This window comes from Diabrotica virgifera, chromosome 1, assembly GCF_917563875.1.
Source record: "Diabrotica virgifera virgifera chromosome 1, PGI_DIABVI_V3a".
Classification (NCBI taxonomy): domain Eukaryota; kingdom Metazoa; phylum Arthropoda; class Insecta; order Coleoptera; family Chrysomelidae; genus Diabrotica; species Diabrotica virgifera.
This window is the reverse complement of record NC_065443.1, coordinates 144,600,301-144,618,550: the sequence shown is the minus strand read 5'-3', so window position 1 is coordinate 144,618,550 and position 18,250 is coordinate 144,600,301. Positions and strand designations below refer to the sequence as shown.

Here is an 18,250-nt window from a genome sequence, read left to right as displayed (position 1 = left end):
ATAAATACATTTATTTTCACCCTTTTTTGCAAACAAATTCGTTGTTTTTACTTCTAGTGATAGCAAAAAGTCAAAATTCAATAAAACTAAAGAACTCGACGGCGTTAGCTCGAGAAACTCATAACCTAATAAAATCTTTTTGAATTTTTTGTTTACCATGATGCAACGATGAGTAAATTCAAAATTCCACCGCAAAATTCATTGTTTTTTGAGGTGTCTTTAAAAATTTGCCACCGTTTTCTTATTTTTCAATATTTTTCTTTGAATTTTTCTTGAATAATCTCTAAAAATAAAATATTTCTGCCATACTTTCAACAAAAATGTGCTTGGAATATTGATTTCAACCCCTACGCCCTCCCCTTACGGATAGATATGACACAATTTTGATAGGCAACCCATGCGGGAAATATTTGTCTATATATGAAATTTAATAAAAAAAATGTTTCATCCGGAAAGCAGATGGGCACCATGATATCTCATAACGCTACAGTTCGTAACCGGACCACTGGTAACGGATAATTCGTAACAGCGAAAGTTCGTAACGGGGACACTTCGTAACGGCGACAGTTCGTAACTATACAAGTTTGTAACGGACAATTCGTAACGTCTAAATTGAATTATTCTGTTTATTTTTGTTAACGTGGAAACTAAATTTTATTACAATTATAAATGAAATTATGTTTATCAATCTAACGAATCAGTATCGGGATAAACATTTTTAAGGCATTTCATATTTCGTGTTTCAGAATATAATAAAAGTATTAAAACCAAGTATTAAATTACTAAAAGCCATTCCTCGTATCAACTATAACCGTTAATTGAATACCCCAACGCTATAACCAATCACAAGATTTTTTATAATAACAGGTAATTATAATATTTCCTTTACAAAATGTTTACTAGAAAATTGGAAATGTCTAAAGACGGTTGTTGGCTTAAATATTTCACGAATTACTTCATTATTCCTTTGTCTAGGTATATGCAAATTTAAGGAACAATAAGAAGGATAAAATTTTAAAAATATTGTTAAAAGTTTGTATGTATTTAAATATTTTTTTGTATTTAAAGACTTTTAATATATTCTGAAATACGGAATAAAACGTAAAATGTGTTAAACATGTTTATCCCGGTACTGATTCGTTAAATTAATAACATAATTTTAATTAAAACTCTAAAAACAGTTAGTTTCCACGTTAACAAAAATAAACAGAATAAATCAATTTGGACGTTACGAATTGTCTGTTACGAATTTGTATATTTACGAACTGTCGCCGTTACGAAGTGTCACCGTTACGAACTGTCGCTGTTACGAATTGTCCGTTACCAGTTTTCCGGTTACGAACTCTCGCCTCACGAGATGTTTGGTCACGATTCGGATCCAGTACTATTTAAGTATTTTTGAAAAATGTAAACGCAGAATGAAATATTGCATTGTTACCGAGTGCCGAAAATCCCTTAGAATACACAAAAAGTTTCTTTTGAATGAGATATTTGAAATTAAAAATCGCACTAAATTTTGTCTTCTTTTTCACCCCTGTAACTTATTAAAATAAACATTATAGAAGTTTTCAGGGACATTCGGCCCTCGGTAATAATTAAATCTTTCATTCATTAAATGTTTCAAAAATACTTATTAGTTTTCTCCGGATTCGAAAAAAATGGATAGATACATTTAAAACACAGTGAACATTTTGACAGGAAGCATTTTGCGGCTATGCCCTTAACATGAAATAATTAAATCTACTCAAGTAACCGTACCTTTGTTTCCAGGATTTTTAACGACACTAGATGACAGTATACCGGGTAATTTGGGACTCAAGGATCAACTTCTGGCCCTTAAATGGACACACGATCATATCCATAAATTTGGGGGTGATCCCAATCAAGTAACCGTAGGCGGAGCAAGTGCTGGAAGTATGTCCACTGGATTTCAATTGCTAAGTAGAGCATCTAAAGGTATGTAATATAATTGTGAAATATAGTTCTTCATTTTATGAATTTGGTTTTCCTGGGATCGTATTTTCGAACTCATTCGAACATATTTGATATACGAAATTAGAAGAAATTCGCTCGAAATCCAGTTTCTTGTATTTTGGAATATCTCGTGTAAGAATTTTTCGTATACGATGTCTCGAATGGGTTTGAACAATTCGAATTTCGATGCTCGTGTACGGATTGTTGTCATCTCAGTTATCAGTGATAGCTTTAATCGTTGTTGTGTTCAATATTTTTATATTGAACTTTCTTTTCAATGGCTGATTAAAATATTTTTTTAATAGAAAGGAAGAACATGTTGTACGATAATGCATTGAATATATATCCTAACCTAACATTTATGTAAGTATTTTCGCATTGGATCTAAGCTGTAAGCTTGACATGCGAGTATGAAGGGTCCAGGGGAAATCATGATAAGCGCCAATTTATTAATTTTAGGGTTTTACAAAATTATATTATGTCTAACTGGTCCATACACAATGTATAAACTCTAGAGTCTAGAAGGAAATATAAGCTGTTAGCTGCCACGATTCTATCTATTAAAAATATACATGCAGGGAAAGAACCCAATAATCACCAGCAGTCCAGGGAAATGACTTGACAAGTCCAATTAATAGCGTCAATGTTAACGTTAATGTTTTATAAATGTCTTCATCCTCAGAGTATTTTTCACAACTACCCCACAATTAATTTTTTTTTCTACAACCACTATTCAAAGTGCACTTTTCTGCACGGTTTTATGTTAGCAAACTTGATATTTTCTCACAATATAAGATATTTGACATTAGTGTGCAGAAAAGTGACGTTTCTGTGCCGCAAAGTGACGTTTCTGTGCCGCAAAGTTCTTTTCTGCACAGTTGACTACCTCATTCTGAGTAACGTTATATTCTGTTTACATCCGTGGACTACCGCATTCTGAGTAACGTTATATTCTGTTTACATCCGTGGTTAAACTTTAGACAAATATATAACCTATAAGACAATTATTATATTTAACTATAGCATAGAAACTAAATTATGGATGTTACAACTGTTTTATTTTACAATTTTATTCTTATTAAACATTTTATAATTATCAAATAACCAATAAGGATTTAGCAACCTGTGCAAGAGACGTCGAATGAAGTAGGTTTTGTGTAAATCCGTGACTGCATAAATATAATGTCAATAATGTGTAATAATTGTTTAAATTTAAACAAATTAAGGCAGTTCATTAATTTTTTAACTGATTTCTGTGCAATTTATTTAGGTATAAGGAATTTAAATTGATTAGTAGGTATTAATTAAATACAGTTTAAAATTTATCACATAGGTATACCTATTATAATTAATCGTCGTTTGGAAATTGTGATTTTTATTTTTAGGAAAAACTGTGCTTGTAGAAAAAGTATAGTGTGAAACACGTGCAGAAAGGTAATTTCTCACTCGTTTGAATTGCGGCACTCGCTTGCGCTCGTACCGCAACTTTTCAAACTCGTGAGAAATTAGTACCTTTCTGCACTTGTTGCACAATATACTATTTTCTACGGCCGTGCTAAAAGAGCCACTTTCACGCACGCAATTCGTTTCCGAAAGTTGCACTTTTCCGCACGGCGTGCGTAAAAGTAAATTTTCCCGCACGGTGTGCGGAAAAGTAAAATACCTTGTAATATGGCATTATAATATATTATAATACATGCAATAAACTAATATCTAGATATTATTTACTAATTTATTTCAAATTTATCTTATTGTGTTCATGTTTTAATGAAATTAGCGCGATTATTTCATTCATAGGAGATTCTGACCAATAGAAAGCTACAGAAATCAAAATTAAATCGATAATTTTTGATAATTTCCCGTCGTCAAGTATATTACGTCGGATGCCCTTCGTTGCTATGAAAAAATATATTCAGTGACATTAATGAAAATTAATGTTTTAAAAATTATAAAAGTGATGACTTTCTACCGTCAAATATTTATAACAACTGTGTGTTTAATTGTACTAATTTGTACTTACATAAATAAATTACAATAAAATTTTGGTTTTGAACAGTTTTATTCATGAAATAATCGCAACAAATTGCACTCGATCTCTAAAATTAATATAGAATTTTTGGCCTCGTGACACTTTGACATTATTTCACTCGCCTTCGGCTCGGGAAATTACAACTGCCAAAGTGACACTCGGAAAAAATTCAATAATTTTAGAGCTCTTGTGCAATTACTACTGATAATTCGATGAAATAAAATTATTTTGACATAATATTTAAAAGTCAGGTCAGTAGACAATTACAATGGTTTTGAATCGTCGTCATGAAAACCAATATCGTCGTCGTGGTAACCCATTATATTGAAAGTTTGGGTTTGACAACCTTGTCAAAGAATTAATTTGTGTATTTTCACTTCTAAATAAAAATTGATATAACTCTATTTTTTGTGGCTTTTTTCCAAACGTACGGCCCTAGAAAAAATATTGTTCCTAACTCATGCGGAAAGTATCTTCCCCGCACTCGACTGCTTGCCCGAACTCCGCTATCGCGTTGTTCGGGTCAACGGCAGTCTCGTGCGTGAAAGTATCACTTTCCGCACTAGTTAGGAAAATAACTATTCTTTTCGAGTGTATTTTGAAAATAATATTTTTAGTTTGTTACAAATTCACTTCAAATATATGAATATATATCACTCTATATATATATATATATATACAGGGTGATTGATTAGTGGGATAAAGCTCAGTAGATCCGCTATAGTAATAGATAGCAATAAAAGTTAATAACAAAAATTGTAGCCAACTTTAAGCTTTACATTATAAAATTAGTTAGAATGTTACAGGGTGTTCGATAACATAGTGGCAGATCAAACATATGTTTTTTTTTTTAATAGAACAGCCAATACTTTGTTTTATATTCGAAATCTTCTTAGCTTTTCCATCACAAAAATATAAAGATTTGTTATGTTATACAGGGTATTTACAAAGGTATAACCAATTTTATATGAAAATCGTAACAAGTTCAACTCACTGTATAAATAAAAATAAGCACAATAGCAATGGATTATTGATGCCGTATTTTTTTGTTTATTGTCAAAATTTTCAAAAATGATTGATATTTCTAATTTCATTTATATAAAATACAGGGTTAGGCAAAACGCAAGTACATTATTTTCTCAGAAATTTTAAATGGAACACTCTCTATTTTATCATCATAATCCAGCCTTTTGCATCCAAAGTTAAACATAGGCCTCCCCTAATTTCTTCCAGTTTTGTCGATCTTGGGCTTCCTGTAACCAATTCCCAGCAATCCTTTGACGTCGTCTGTCCACCGTGTAGGTGGTCTACCTCTACTTATTCTGTCTGCTCTAGGTCTCCACACTGTAATTTTTTAGGTCCACTTCCCGTCCTTCGTTCTAGCTCCATGGCCCGCTCAATTCCACTTCAGCCATGCTACTCGCTCTATGACGTCTGTGACGCCTGTCCTTTCTTCGTTTCTGACCCTGTCTCTGAGAGTCAGTCCAAGTAGTGACCGTTTCATTCTTCTTTGGGCCATTCTAAGTTTGGTTGCTGTGGCCTGGGTTAATGATAATGTTTCGCCGCCGTAAGTTATGACTGGAACCACACATTGGTCGAAAGTCTTCTTTTTCAAATAATTTGGCAAGTTGCTCTTTAAGATGTCTGATAGAGCTCCATATACGGCCCATGCTAAGGTGATCCTTCTTTGTAATTCGGCAGTTTGATTGCCCTGGCAATTTGGATTTCATGCCCTAAGTATTTATATTTATGAACCAATGCTATTTCGTTAACGTCGACTTTTGGATTTTCGCTTGGTACCAGGTTTGTAATGTATTGTGTCTTTCCAAAATTCATGTTTAAACCAACTTTCTTACAGGCGGCATCTAACTCAGTAAGCATAGTTCTAATCTCTTCTAAGTTGTCTGTTATAAGAACTATGTCGTCTTCGAATCGTAGGTGGGAGAGCCTCTCGCCGTCGAAATTTATTCCCACTCCACTTTGGCGTCCCACTCCAATTGTTTGAAAGCATGTTCAAGTACTGCCGTAAAGAGTTTGGGAGATAACGTGTCTCCCTGTCTAATTCCTCTTTTGATTTTTATAGATTTGGTATCTTTGTTCATGGTTGCATTATTGTATAAGTTCGCTATCAGTTTCGAATACCGATAATCTATACGACTTCCTCCGATGCTCTCATTATGTTGTTAATTTCTATCGTATCCTATTCTATTTTTTATCTCATCCCTTGTTGTTGGAGGTATTTTATAAACTTTTATTATTAACGTAACCCCAACCAAACGAGTCAAGTTTATTAAATTCTGGCGATCTGGGTGGCCACGCTACTGGTCCATTGAAAAATGAAAATATCTCGAAAACTAATAAATTTAGCTTTAAGGAATGGTATCTAAAAATCAAAGTACGGTAATGGTATTTTTCAATAGTGATATAAAATACAGGGTGTTCCATTTAAAATTACTGAGAAAATAATATACTTTCGTTTTGACTCACCCTGTATTTGATATAAATTTTTGAAAATTTTGACAATAAATAAAAATATATGGCATACATAAACCATTTGTGCGTATTTTTATTTATACATGCAGTTGAACTTGTTACGATTTTCATATAAAATTGGTTATAACTTTGTAAATACCTTGTATAAAACCTTTATATTTTTGTGATTGAGAAGTTAACAGTATTTCAAATATAAAATAAAAAAAAAGGTGTTCCATTTAAAATAACATAAGTTTGGTCTGCCACTATGTTACTGAACATCCTGTAACATTCTCACTAATTTTTTAATGTGAAGCTCAAAGTGGGCTATAATGCTTGTTATTAAATTTTATTGCTATCTATTACTATAGCGGATCTATGGAGCTGTGTCACACTAATCAATCACCCCGTATAAAATATATATTTAACTTCATGCTTTTTATGTTTTCAGGGTTGTTTAGGGGAATTATCCAACAAAGTGGGTCACCGTTATCTCGATATTTTTATCCATGGGATGACAGAGAGCACGCATTTGAATTTGGCAAAGCCTTAAATAGTTCATTTACATCAACCGAATCAAGTGATTTATTAGAATTATTACAACAAGCGTCTTACACAGATATACTAGATGTTCAGAAGAAGGTAAATACAAAATACTCCACTAGTATTATTTACTAACTTTAACGGTAATTAACCACAATTTTACTTAAAAATATGTTTATTTTGACGTTTCGATTTTCATTTCGAAAATTTTGGAAGTTAAACCGTAAAAATAAAGGTTGTGAATAATTTCCACTAAAGATAGTAGGTAAATAACATAAAAATGTCACAAGAAAATAGTGCATAACCACTTTACTAGTAGTCACTGAAGATTTTAAGTAAGATCTTCCTTGACCACAATAATAATAAAGTAATGGCATTTATTTGATTTTATTTGACTTTTATAGGCAACTAGTAATTTTACCCGTTTTTTTTGCACATTTTTTTATTACATAATCATGTTCAGTTTTGTTTAAAAATGAGATTTCCAAAATTTCACGCTTCAAAAACTCATAAGTACAAATTTAAAATCTTCTGTGATTTAAAATAGTTTAAACGACCCCTGACGCCACATAGTTGAACTTTATTTATGTTTGTATTTATGGTTATATTTAGGTATATTGTTCTTCTTGTTCTTTAGTTTATTGGCCTCCACCTTCTTGGGTATTTGGCTAGCTCATCGTCGCGGAATAATGGAAAAATATTTATATTCTAGTGACATTTATCGTATGTCATTGTATTAATATATACCAGTTTGTTGAGATTGTAGTTTGATACACTTTTTGAAGGAATGGAAAGAAGGTTTACTATGGAAAATAAAAGAAAACAATATAAGTGTTGTTTAGTGCCATTTTGTAAAAGTACAAGTTTTTTATATATTTAAAATAGTTCAAACGAACAAAAATACTTGTGACGTCACAGAGCTGTATTTTCTACTGACGTTTATAATGTCCAAGTTAAAAACTATATAGAATTTTGTTTACTTTGTTGGTGCAGAATGTAAACACACAACCATATGACGTCATAACGCATTTTGGGCTAGCTGCAATAATTTGAATTTAGAATCGTCTTTAGGGACCAAACAGAACATAAAAATAACTTTTTTATCTTTGATACATGTTTTAAATTATGTTCTGTTGTGATTTATAACATTTTTTAATCTAAAATTTTATGCAAGTTTCCTATTGCCTCCTACAGCCCTCCACCCAGTTTTTTCAAAATTTTTAAATCAACAAACTTTCAAAAGGATTAAAAATTATTTCGGCTATCAAAATAAATACAGATTTGAAGTTTTGCACAGTCATACAGGTGGAAGGTTTACATTTTTTAAGATACTTAACTGAAATTTAAATTTTAATCGCGGCCTACTGCTAATCCGTTAGTGATATCGGATAAAGTTATTTGAAAAAGTGTGTACCTACTATTTCCAAATCTTCTTATAAGCCCACATACCAAATTTCATGACAAACTTCGTACTTTTAGTTTTTTCAGTATTTCGAGTCAGGACCCTAAAATTCGTCTGTCCAGAGATGTATCTCGGACCAGCCAATTTTAAGTCTTCGGATCGGGACTACAAATAATGAAAAAACTAAAAGTGCGAATTTTCTCATGAAATTTGGTATGTGGTGTTAAAATAAGATTTGGAAGCACTTTTTCAAATAACTTTTTCCGATATCTCTAACGCGAAGCAAAATAATATAGAAAATTTACCCTGTGTGTTGATTCGCAGTAGGCCGCGATTAAAATTTAAATTTCAGTTGAGTACCTGCCTTAAAAAATGGAAACATTCAACCTGTATGACTATGCAAAACTTCAAATCTGTATTCATTTTGATAGTCGAAATATAGAGCTGTCTTCATCTTTAATGCGCCACACTGTATTTAAACAATATTTAATTGTTTAAATATAAATTTTATTTATTGTTAATAAAAATTTAAATTTCTGGTGCAATACAACTATATTTTTATTAAATAATTAATTTATTTAAATAAATTATTCTTATTAATATTAAATCTAATTTTGGGGCTCGAAAACTGTGTAGTGCCTCTTGCCTGATTTGAATTAAAATAGGCTATGAGATTGGTCGTACCAACTCAGGAACCTTCAGGGGTTCATGTACAACAACTTTGCTTAATGTCATCATAATAATATGATCAAATGCATAGCTTACGATTCTATAAAGGACATACAGACTTTTTTATATTGAGTCGTATAAATAATAAAAACGTGGTATTTAAAAAAAAAAAAATTTTAAATCAAAATGTCAATTTCAAAAATAAAAAAAATCCGGCGCTGGGAATCGAACCCGACTCGCCTGGGTAAAAGCCAGGAGCCTGGTATTCTAGGCAATTATGGCTGTAAGTTACGGAGATAAGTATTTGACATATAAGTTGTAGGGTTTTTCCATCTAGTTTCATGTTTTATCTTTTCTTGTCTAAAAGCCCCGGTTTTGGGCTAGCTGACACATCATTATTTGTTAATAGGCTTTGGAACACCTAACTAAATAAATAAAAAAGAGCCATGCTAAAATTTGACACTACCTCCCGGGCTATTAGCTTCTCACTGTACAATAAACATGGCCTTGTTGAAAAGTCATATTCTAAGGTTTTGGCAATGTTTCTGACGTCAGAATGACGTAAGCGTGACGTGTTTTGTAGTAAAAAGGGTATAGTGCGGCAGATTCGTGCAAATATTATAAGAATTGCGAATTTAATGATACAAGCATATAATTTGGTCCACATAAAGGCTCAAATTTTGCTCTACTACACACATAAAGGCTCAAATTTTGATATGAGGTCATCTCACTTCTTGCCTTTTGCAAAAATGACGGGCATTCAAAATGGCGACTATGCATATGTGCCTAATAGCACGATATCTTTTGAACGAAAAGTCCGATTTTAACCAAATTTGGTACATAGGTTCTTTTTGTGATTTATAAGATTGATGTCGAAAATGAAGATGACTTACAAAGATTAATTAAAGAATTCGAAGACACGGCTCTCATATACAACATGGTGATCTCAACAGAGAAAACTAATTCGATAGTGGTATCAGCGGAACCGAGACGATGTAAATTGGTCGTAAATAACAAAATAATAGAACAAGTGATGGAAACAGAATACTTGGGAATAAAACTGTCAAGCTATTGAAAAGTGGAAGAAGAAGTACAAAAACAAGTGAACATGGCGAACAGAGTAGCAGGATGTCTCAACAACACAATCTGTAGAAACAAATACCTCACAATGGAAACGAAAACCAAGATATATAAATCAACAATAAGACCGATAATGACGTATACAGCGGAAACAAGAGCAGATACGGCAAAAACACAAAGACTGCTGGAAACAGCAGAAGTGAAAGACTTACGAACAATAACAAACCAAACTCTAAGAGACAGAGTAAGAAGTGAATAAATACGAGCGAGATGTGGTATAGAAGAAATAAACATGTGGACCAAAAGAAGAAAAAAGAATGGAATCAACACATAGATGGAATGATAGAAAATAGAATAGTATGAATGCAAGAGACAAATCGCCAAATGGAAGAAGATCATTGGGAAAATCGAGAAAAAATGGTCAGACAACGTCAATTGGGGCTAAAAACCGAAGTAAAACAGGCATTGAGCCTATTTATAAAGTAGAAAGAAGAAGAAGAAGAAGAAGAAGATTGATATCGTGAACTGGAAGAATTGGTTTACCAGGAGTTGTATTTTTAGTGGTTCTTTATGTAATTTTTTTTTATTTTTTCAAACTGTATATATGTATTAAGCTTTCAAAAATTTAAAATCGGTCCGTTATTTAAAAAAGCATAAAAATATTTTTTAGGAAATATTTTGAACTTTTTAGTTATGTTAATTACCATTTGATGAATGCATGAAGTATCTTTACGTGTATTCTCATGAGCATATTTTTTTGTAAAACTACACATTTTAAAGTAAGTCTAAGTTGGGTAAATGTTTGCATTAGAAATTATAAATTGCTAAGGGTCGCTGGGAGGTCCCACAATAATTACTAGGAGGGGGTCGGTGGGGCAACTTCCTCAGACGTAAAATGCTGAAAGTAGGAGTTTCATGTTTTAGTGTAAGGTTTTTGCGACAGGGTTATTAAAAGAAGTAATTTAATCATAATACATATATTCATAATACTCTAATACAACAAAGTGGACTGAAAGATATAATGTATAAAGATAAAATTTAAAGTAATATGTTATTGGAAACAAATATCGCCACAAGCACAAAATACGGTACACTGCAATGAAGAATTATTGCACCAAAACTGTCGTGTGCAGTTGTTCTTGCAGCTACACCGAATTAGTTATCTGCATACTTGGGGAGCCACTGGTAATGTTGTTCAACATATTTTCGATGCACCTTTAACTTTTTTTTCAACCCCAATCCACGGGTGATGCAGCACTGGGGCTGCGACCATTTTTTGTCAGCCAATTACCAATTTACCAGCCTGGTCAATTGCTCTCTTTATGTGCTGAATGAGAACATCTTGTGGCGGAGGAAGATTGTCGATTGCTCTACATTTCTGGCTAAACAGGTGTTTTCGTGTATCACTAACCCACTCGTGACTGTTAGTACAGTCATATAACAATACTACAAACCTCTCCAATGGTTTCAGCAGATCTTGTAAAGTTAGCTGAGCAGGTCTGTCAGCCAATACACAAAACGTTTTAGTAATGTCTGGATATGAATTCCAGGTATCCCATGCAGTCTTTTTCCTCTTTCTCCAAAGAACGATACGGTGTCACACCCAGTTATAGAGTGAAACAATGGCAAGACAGTACAGAGATCACGACCCAAAGAGAATGCTGTCATACGTAGCGAAGATCTGGTAGTTCTTTGCCCCTCCAAAAGTAAACCACAATTCCTCAATGTTTTTGGGTTCCTTAATTTACGGTTATACTACCGATTATGGTAAATACTTGCTTGTCTGTGGACATATATATCAGTGAAAAGGGGAACAATGCAGTATTATTATAGTCAACTCTGAGAAACTCTTTCCAGTTTTTGGGAAGTGGACTTTTAGATTCAACACCCTTCCGAGCACCTTTTCCTCGTTTGCGTCGTGTTTCCCTCTTGAAGCTGTCAGACATGTCTACATCCCATACGACACCTATTTTTCTTACATTTTGAAGCAGATATTTGATATAAAGTACGAATACACATCAGTATAATCCTCAAAGGTTTTTGTTAACCCTAGTTGCAGTATGTTGACAATTGCAGCACCGTCAATGATTGATATTTTAACAGATGGTTTGCTATTTTTGGTAGGTGAAATTTACTCGACTGCTGTCAAGTACCAGTAGATTTAACTGAATGGGTTTCCTCGATCTCGCAATCATTACACTAGATAGTGACTAAGTATCTTTCACAAAAGTCTTCTGCGTATGCTTTTTCAACTTCATGGTGACGTTGGTCATTTTAGACTTACTTTATGTGTCATTTTACAGAAAAATATGATCGTAAGAAGCCATATTAAGTTTCGCCCATAAGAAACAAATGTTACATTGTGTCCATAGAAATAAATGTAAAGATATATTAGGCATTTTTATTAAATGGCAATTAACCAATTTAATTGGTAAATTGGTTAATAAAAGTAAATTTGGTTGAAATCGGAATTTTCGTTCAAAAGTTATCGTACTATTAAATACATTTGTATAGGCGCCAATTTGAATGCCTGCCATTTTTGTAAAGGGCAAGATATGAGATGGCCTCATATCAAAATTTGAACCTTTATATGTATAGTAGGTATATGTGGTCCAAATTATATGCTGTTTCGCCCAATTGTTTCACATATCGGCCGCACTAGTATAAATTTCTAATACTATTCCAGAGAAATAAGATTTTTCTCGTGACACATCCCCTCCAGGCGGAAAACAAAATTTTTGAGTAGTATGGACATCTATAATAATAACCTATATATTTGCTGCAGCCGATTTTGATCATATACATAGTGTAAACAAATGAAGATCAAAAAACGGTAAATTTTCGCGTTTTTCGTCTATTTAAAAAGTGAAGCATTCTAAACAAATTTGAGAATAATAAACTCATAAATCATATAAAAAACTTCAGTATGGCGTTTGATGAATATGTCTATCTTTATTTGTTGCTTATAAAATTGCAAAATAAGTCATAAATTTTGAGATTTTATAAATGCTCATAACGTCATAACTTATGTAAAAATTCAGTTAGAACCTTCTTATTACACGGAATGCTGAGACTTCTTGTGCTTAAATTATATTTTAAATTTCAAAGCTAAATTTCAAAGTCAAATAGTTTAAACGTTATTTAATTTGTTTATCCCAAATTCATTTTTTGCAATACAAGTCAGAAAATTATGAGGTTACAGTACTACTTCGGAAAGTTTATGAAGAACATTTATGCTATTCACTTAATTAAAAAAAAATGACAAAAAGTAATTTTAAACAGTGTAAAATTATTTTCCAAATACATGTCGATTTTTTGCTTACTTATTAACAATTAGAATAACTTTTTAACCGTTACCCGTAAAAAAATTATTTTTTCACCTTTAGAAAGACTGAATTTTTATACATATTTAGAGAGAAAAACAATTGTCCTAGGACAATTAGGGACGAAGTTAGCCCCCCCTTTTTTAATTCACATGTTCTTGCAAAATAATTAGAATTATTTTTTGTCATTTTTTTTAATTAAATTAATAGTATAAATATTCTTCTTTCATAAACTATCCAAAGTATTACTGTAACTTCATTATTTTCTGACTTTATTGTTGCAAAAAAAATAAATTGGGAAAAACAAATTAAATAACTTTTAAACTATTTGACCAATTGCTTTGACATTTAGGGTATGATTTAAGCACCAAAAGTCTCAGCATTCCGTGTAATAAGAAGGTTCTAAGTTAATTTATACCTACATAAGTTATGAATATTTATAAAAACTCAAAATTTATGAATTATTTTGCAATTTTCTAGGCAACCAATAAGGATAGACATATTCAGCGAACTCCATATTGAAGTTTTTTATACGATTTATGAGTCTCTTGCTCTCAAATTTGTTTAAAATGCTTAACTTTTTGGTAATAGACGAAAAAACGAAAATTTACCGTTTTTTGACCTTCATTTGTTTATAACTATGTATATCATCAAAATCGGCTGCAGGAAACATACAGGTTATTATTATAGATGTCCATACTATTCAAAAAATTTGGTTTCCGCCTGGAGGGGGTTGTGTCACCAACAGGATATTTTTTTCCTTAGTTCTCTGAGCTATACAATAAATTTACTTTTTGATAGTTTTCAGCTGGGATTTCAATTGTAGGATTTACGGATAGTTTAATTTATAAGCCAGTTCTGGAGGATGAATCCAACGATGATGCTTTCGTTACCGAACCCATGCATGGTGCTGTACTAAATGGCCATTTTAATTTAGTGCCTATTCTTTTGGGCATCAATTCCGAAGAAGCTTTATATTTCTTTGGTCGTAAGTATAATTTTTTTTACATTACTCTGGGCGGCTAATTAGCAAAATACAAGGAATAGCTATTTGTATAACAAGGGAGGAAAGTGCTACTTTTTCTTCCGAGAAAATCAAGTTTACTGCCCTACGCGTAGCGGAGGTCAGTAGTCATTCAAGGGAGGAAAAGGCACTTTACTCCCATGTTATACATATGGTTTTTCCACCTTCCTCAAATAACAAGTCATTTTTTCATTTTTACTTAATTTATTTATGTAAATAACCAACAAAATTTATTAGGACTAAAACTAACAAGTAGGTACAATATAACTGTCAACTGTCAAATATAAGTCAAATTATTAATGTTCATCTCCAGCCTCAAAAGTCCACTGCTGAACATAGGCCTCCTCCCCTCGTTTCCAACCCCATCTATCCTGCGCCGCTCTCATCCAGTTTTTTATTTACCTTTCTTAAGTCGTCAGTCCATCTTGTAGGCGGTCGACCAACGCGACGCTTCTCTTGTCTTCTCTTGGCCTCTATTCCAATAACCTCTTCGTCCATCGCCCATCTCTCATTCTGGCTATGTGTCCTGCCCATCTCCACTTCAACCTGGCTATCCTCTCGATGACGTCAGTCACCTTTGTTCTTCTCCTGATTTCTTCGTTTCTGATTTTGTCTCGCAGAGTTATTCCTAACATTGACCGCTCCATTCTTCTCTGCGTGACTCTTAGTTTGGTAGCCGAGGCTTTTGTTAAGGTGAGTGTTTCTCATCCGTACGTCAAGACTGAGAGGACGCACTGATCAAATACCTTTCTCTTTAGACATGTGGGCAACTCCCTTTTAAAAGTTTCTCTCAGTTTTCCAAATGCTGCCCACCTAAGACCTATTCTTCTCTTCAGTTCGTGAGTCTGATGATCCCTGCCAATCGTAATTTCATGTCCCAGGTGTTTATATCTATCTACGAGTTCTATTTCCTTCCCAACAATACTGATGTTCTGGTTGGGTACCAAATTTGTCATTATTTTTGTTTTCGAGATGTTTATATTTAAACCTACATTTTCTGTAGCCACAACGAGTTCTTGTACCATCTCTCTTGCCATACCTAGATCCTCAGCTACTATGACTATATCATCGCCGAAGCGTAAGTGGTTTAGGTATTCTCCATCTATTTTTATTCCCTTTGTCATCCAATCCAAACTCTTAAAAGCATGTTCTAAGACCGTATTAAAAAGTTTAGGTGACATTGGGTCTCCTTGTCTAACCCCCCGTTCTATTTTTATGCGATTACTGTTAGTATGTAATTTGACAGTGGTTGTTGCCTGTAAGTATATTTTGTGTAATAATTTTGTATACCTATAATCTAGCCTGCATTCTTTAAGCGTCTGTAATATTTTTCTAAGCTGAACTGTGTCAAAGGCTTTATGAAAATCGATAAAAACTAGAACTAGAGGTTTATTGTATTCCACTATTTTCTCTATTAGGGTTTTTATACTTTGTAGATGGTCATTTGTTCCGTAACTTTTTCGGAATCCTGCATGTTCTCTTGGTTGATAAGTCTCTAACTTTCTTTCCATTCTCTTAACTATTATTCGCGTAAATAACTTATATAAATGGCTGAGGAGGCTAATCGGTCTGTAATTCTCTAAATTGGCTTTGTCTCCTGCTTTGTGTAATAGAATCATAGAAGCGTTGTTCCAGTCTGTTGGAATATTGGCGTTGTGAAGGCAGGTATTGAAAAGTAGCTTAATTTTTTCAAGTAGTATATTTCCTCCAATTTTTAGTGCTTCTGATACTATTCCATCTTCGCCTGGGGTTCGATTATTTTTCATTTTCTTCAGAGCCTCTTTGATTTCTGATTTTGTTATATCGAGCATTAAATCTGATCCTTGATTTAATACCCCAGTTTTTACTGTAATTGGAGGTTGCGTATTGTCATCTTTTTTTTTATTCGTATAACTCTGTGTAGAACTCTTCGACTATTGTTAATATTTCATCTCTGTTTGTAGTTTCTTTTCCAGTTCTGTTTCTTAGTTTGTTGATTTCTATTTCTCCTTTTTGTACGCTTTTCTTCAAAACTGTCATGTTCTTATTTTGCTCTATTGCTTGTTTTGTTTTTTCTACATTGTAGTTTCTTATGTCTTTTCTTATTGCCTTTGTGATTGTCTTATTTATTTGATTTAGCGCTTCTTTGTTGGAACTGGTATCTCCTTTCATCTGTCGTCTTAGTTCTATAAGGGTTTTAGTAGGTTGACTTAGTTTTTCATCTTTTTGGGTTGTTGGACAATATTTAGTTTGAGCCTGTTGTATTGTGGTGATTATTTGTTTATTCAATATATTAATGTCTGTTGTTGTTGTATCTTTCAATTTATCATTAATATATTTTTCGAACTCCTGAATATTAGTTGGTTTTGCCCATTTCTTTGGGTGTTTCTTATTTATCATTTTGAGTCTTTCCTTTTCGATCGATATCGTTATTTTAGCTCTTACTAACCTGTGATCACTGCTTGTATTGAACTGGTTTAACACATTTACGTCTTTAAATAATTCTTTTTTGTTTGTTAAGAAATAGTCGATTTCGTTCCTTGTTTTTCCATTAGGACTTTCCCAGGTCCATCTTATGTGTTTTTGCTTTTTAAAGAAGCTGTTCATTTGATAGAGATTGTTTTCCAAAAGAAAAGTTAATAGTTGTTTGCCTCTATCATTTCTGCCTTCGCTTCCAAAATTTCCCAATATTATTTCAGAGGGGTCTTCCTTGGTACCTATTTTGGCGTTGAAATCACCGCCTATTATTAAGAAGTGGCCAGGATTTTCCTTGATTGCACAGGATATTTGGTCGTAGAATATTTGGACTTCTTCGTCTGAATGGCCTGTAGTAGGTGCGTATACTTGAATGAACTTTAGGATATATCTGGTGCTCATTTTGATGTTTAAGTAGACCACCCTTGTTGATATTTGGTTTATTGACACAATTCTGTTCGCAATTCTTTTGTGAATAAAGAAGCCGACACCTCCGACTGTCGATTCCTCTTCTCCTTTGTAGTACCACAGATGGCGTGATGGGAGTGAGATAAAATTCTCTCCTTTTTTTCTAACTTCGCTGATACCCACAATATCCCAATTAACTTTTGAAAGCTCTTCCTCCATTTCTTCGAACCTTTCTTCGGTAGAGAGCGACCGAGCATTATATGTGGCGATGTTGAGGTTTATATTTTTGACGCACTTTGAATGAGGTTGGTTTACACTGGTCGGGTTTGTGGCATTTAAACACCGTGCTTGCCTTGCATGTTGGTGAGTATTCATATTTATTCCCACGAGTAGATGGGGATCGTTGTCGATTCCTGTAGAGCCCCGCGTACAGGAACAAGGCTAATTTTCAATGGGATTTCGCCCCGTGTCCCAAGAGCATCGTTAGCGGCTGCGTGACGTGCGACCATTCAGTTTTTAGCACGATAGCTTCCACTTTAACTTACGGATTTTTTGCATCTGGTTTTCACCATATTTTGTTGGGTAAGATGGGGAGGGAAAAAAGGTGTATATGGAAAGAATCTGTAGTAGAAAGAAATATAGTGACCCGTCTGCCTTCGGAAACCTAATCGCCATTCGGGGTCGGAAAAAACAAGAGTTAGCCAAGAGAGGCTAATAGAAAAGATTAAAGACATTTCACTCAAGACAAGTTGAAGAAGAGTAAAATGTGAAAGCCCTTATGATCCGCCAGGTGCGTTTCATAAGCGTATGAGTATTGGTACGCTTTGTGTTCCCGCTCATACTTCGGGGTGTTGACTACAGACTGTATGGCT

General features: G+C 33.3%; 1 protein-coding gene across 1 annotated transcript in view; it reads left to right on the top strand.

Moving 5' to 3' along the window:
• LOC126878757 (venom carboxylesterase-6-like) overlaps positions 1–18,250 on the top strand; it is a 65,628-nt gene that overhangs the window by 30,607 nt on the left and 16,771 nt on the right. Inside the window, exons 5-7 of the mRNA XM_050641635.1 lie at positions 1,771–1,956; positions 6,927–7,117; positions 14,294–14,480. Coding sequence (XP_050497592.1) covers positions 1,771–1,956; positions 6,927–7,117; positions 14,294–14,480 — 564 coding nt within the window. The remainder of the gene's footprint in view (positions 1–1,770; positions 1,957–6,926; positions 7,118–14,293; positions 14,481–18,250) is intronic.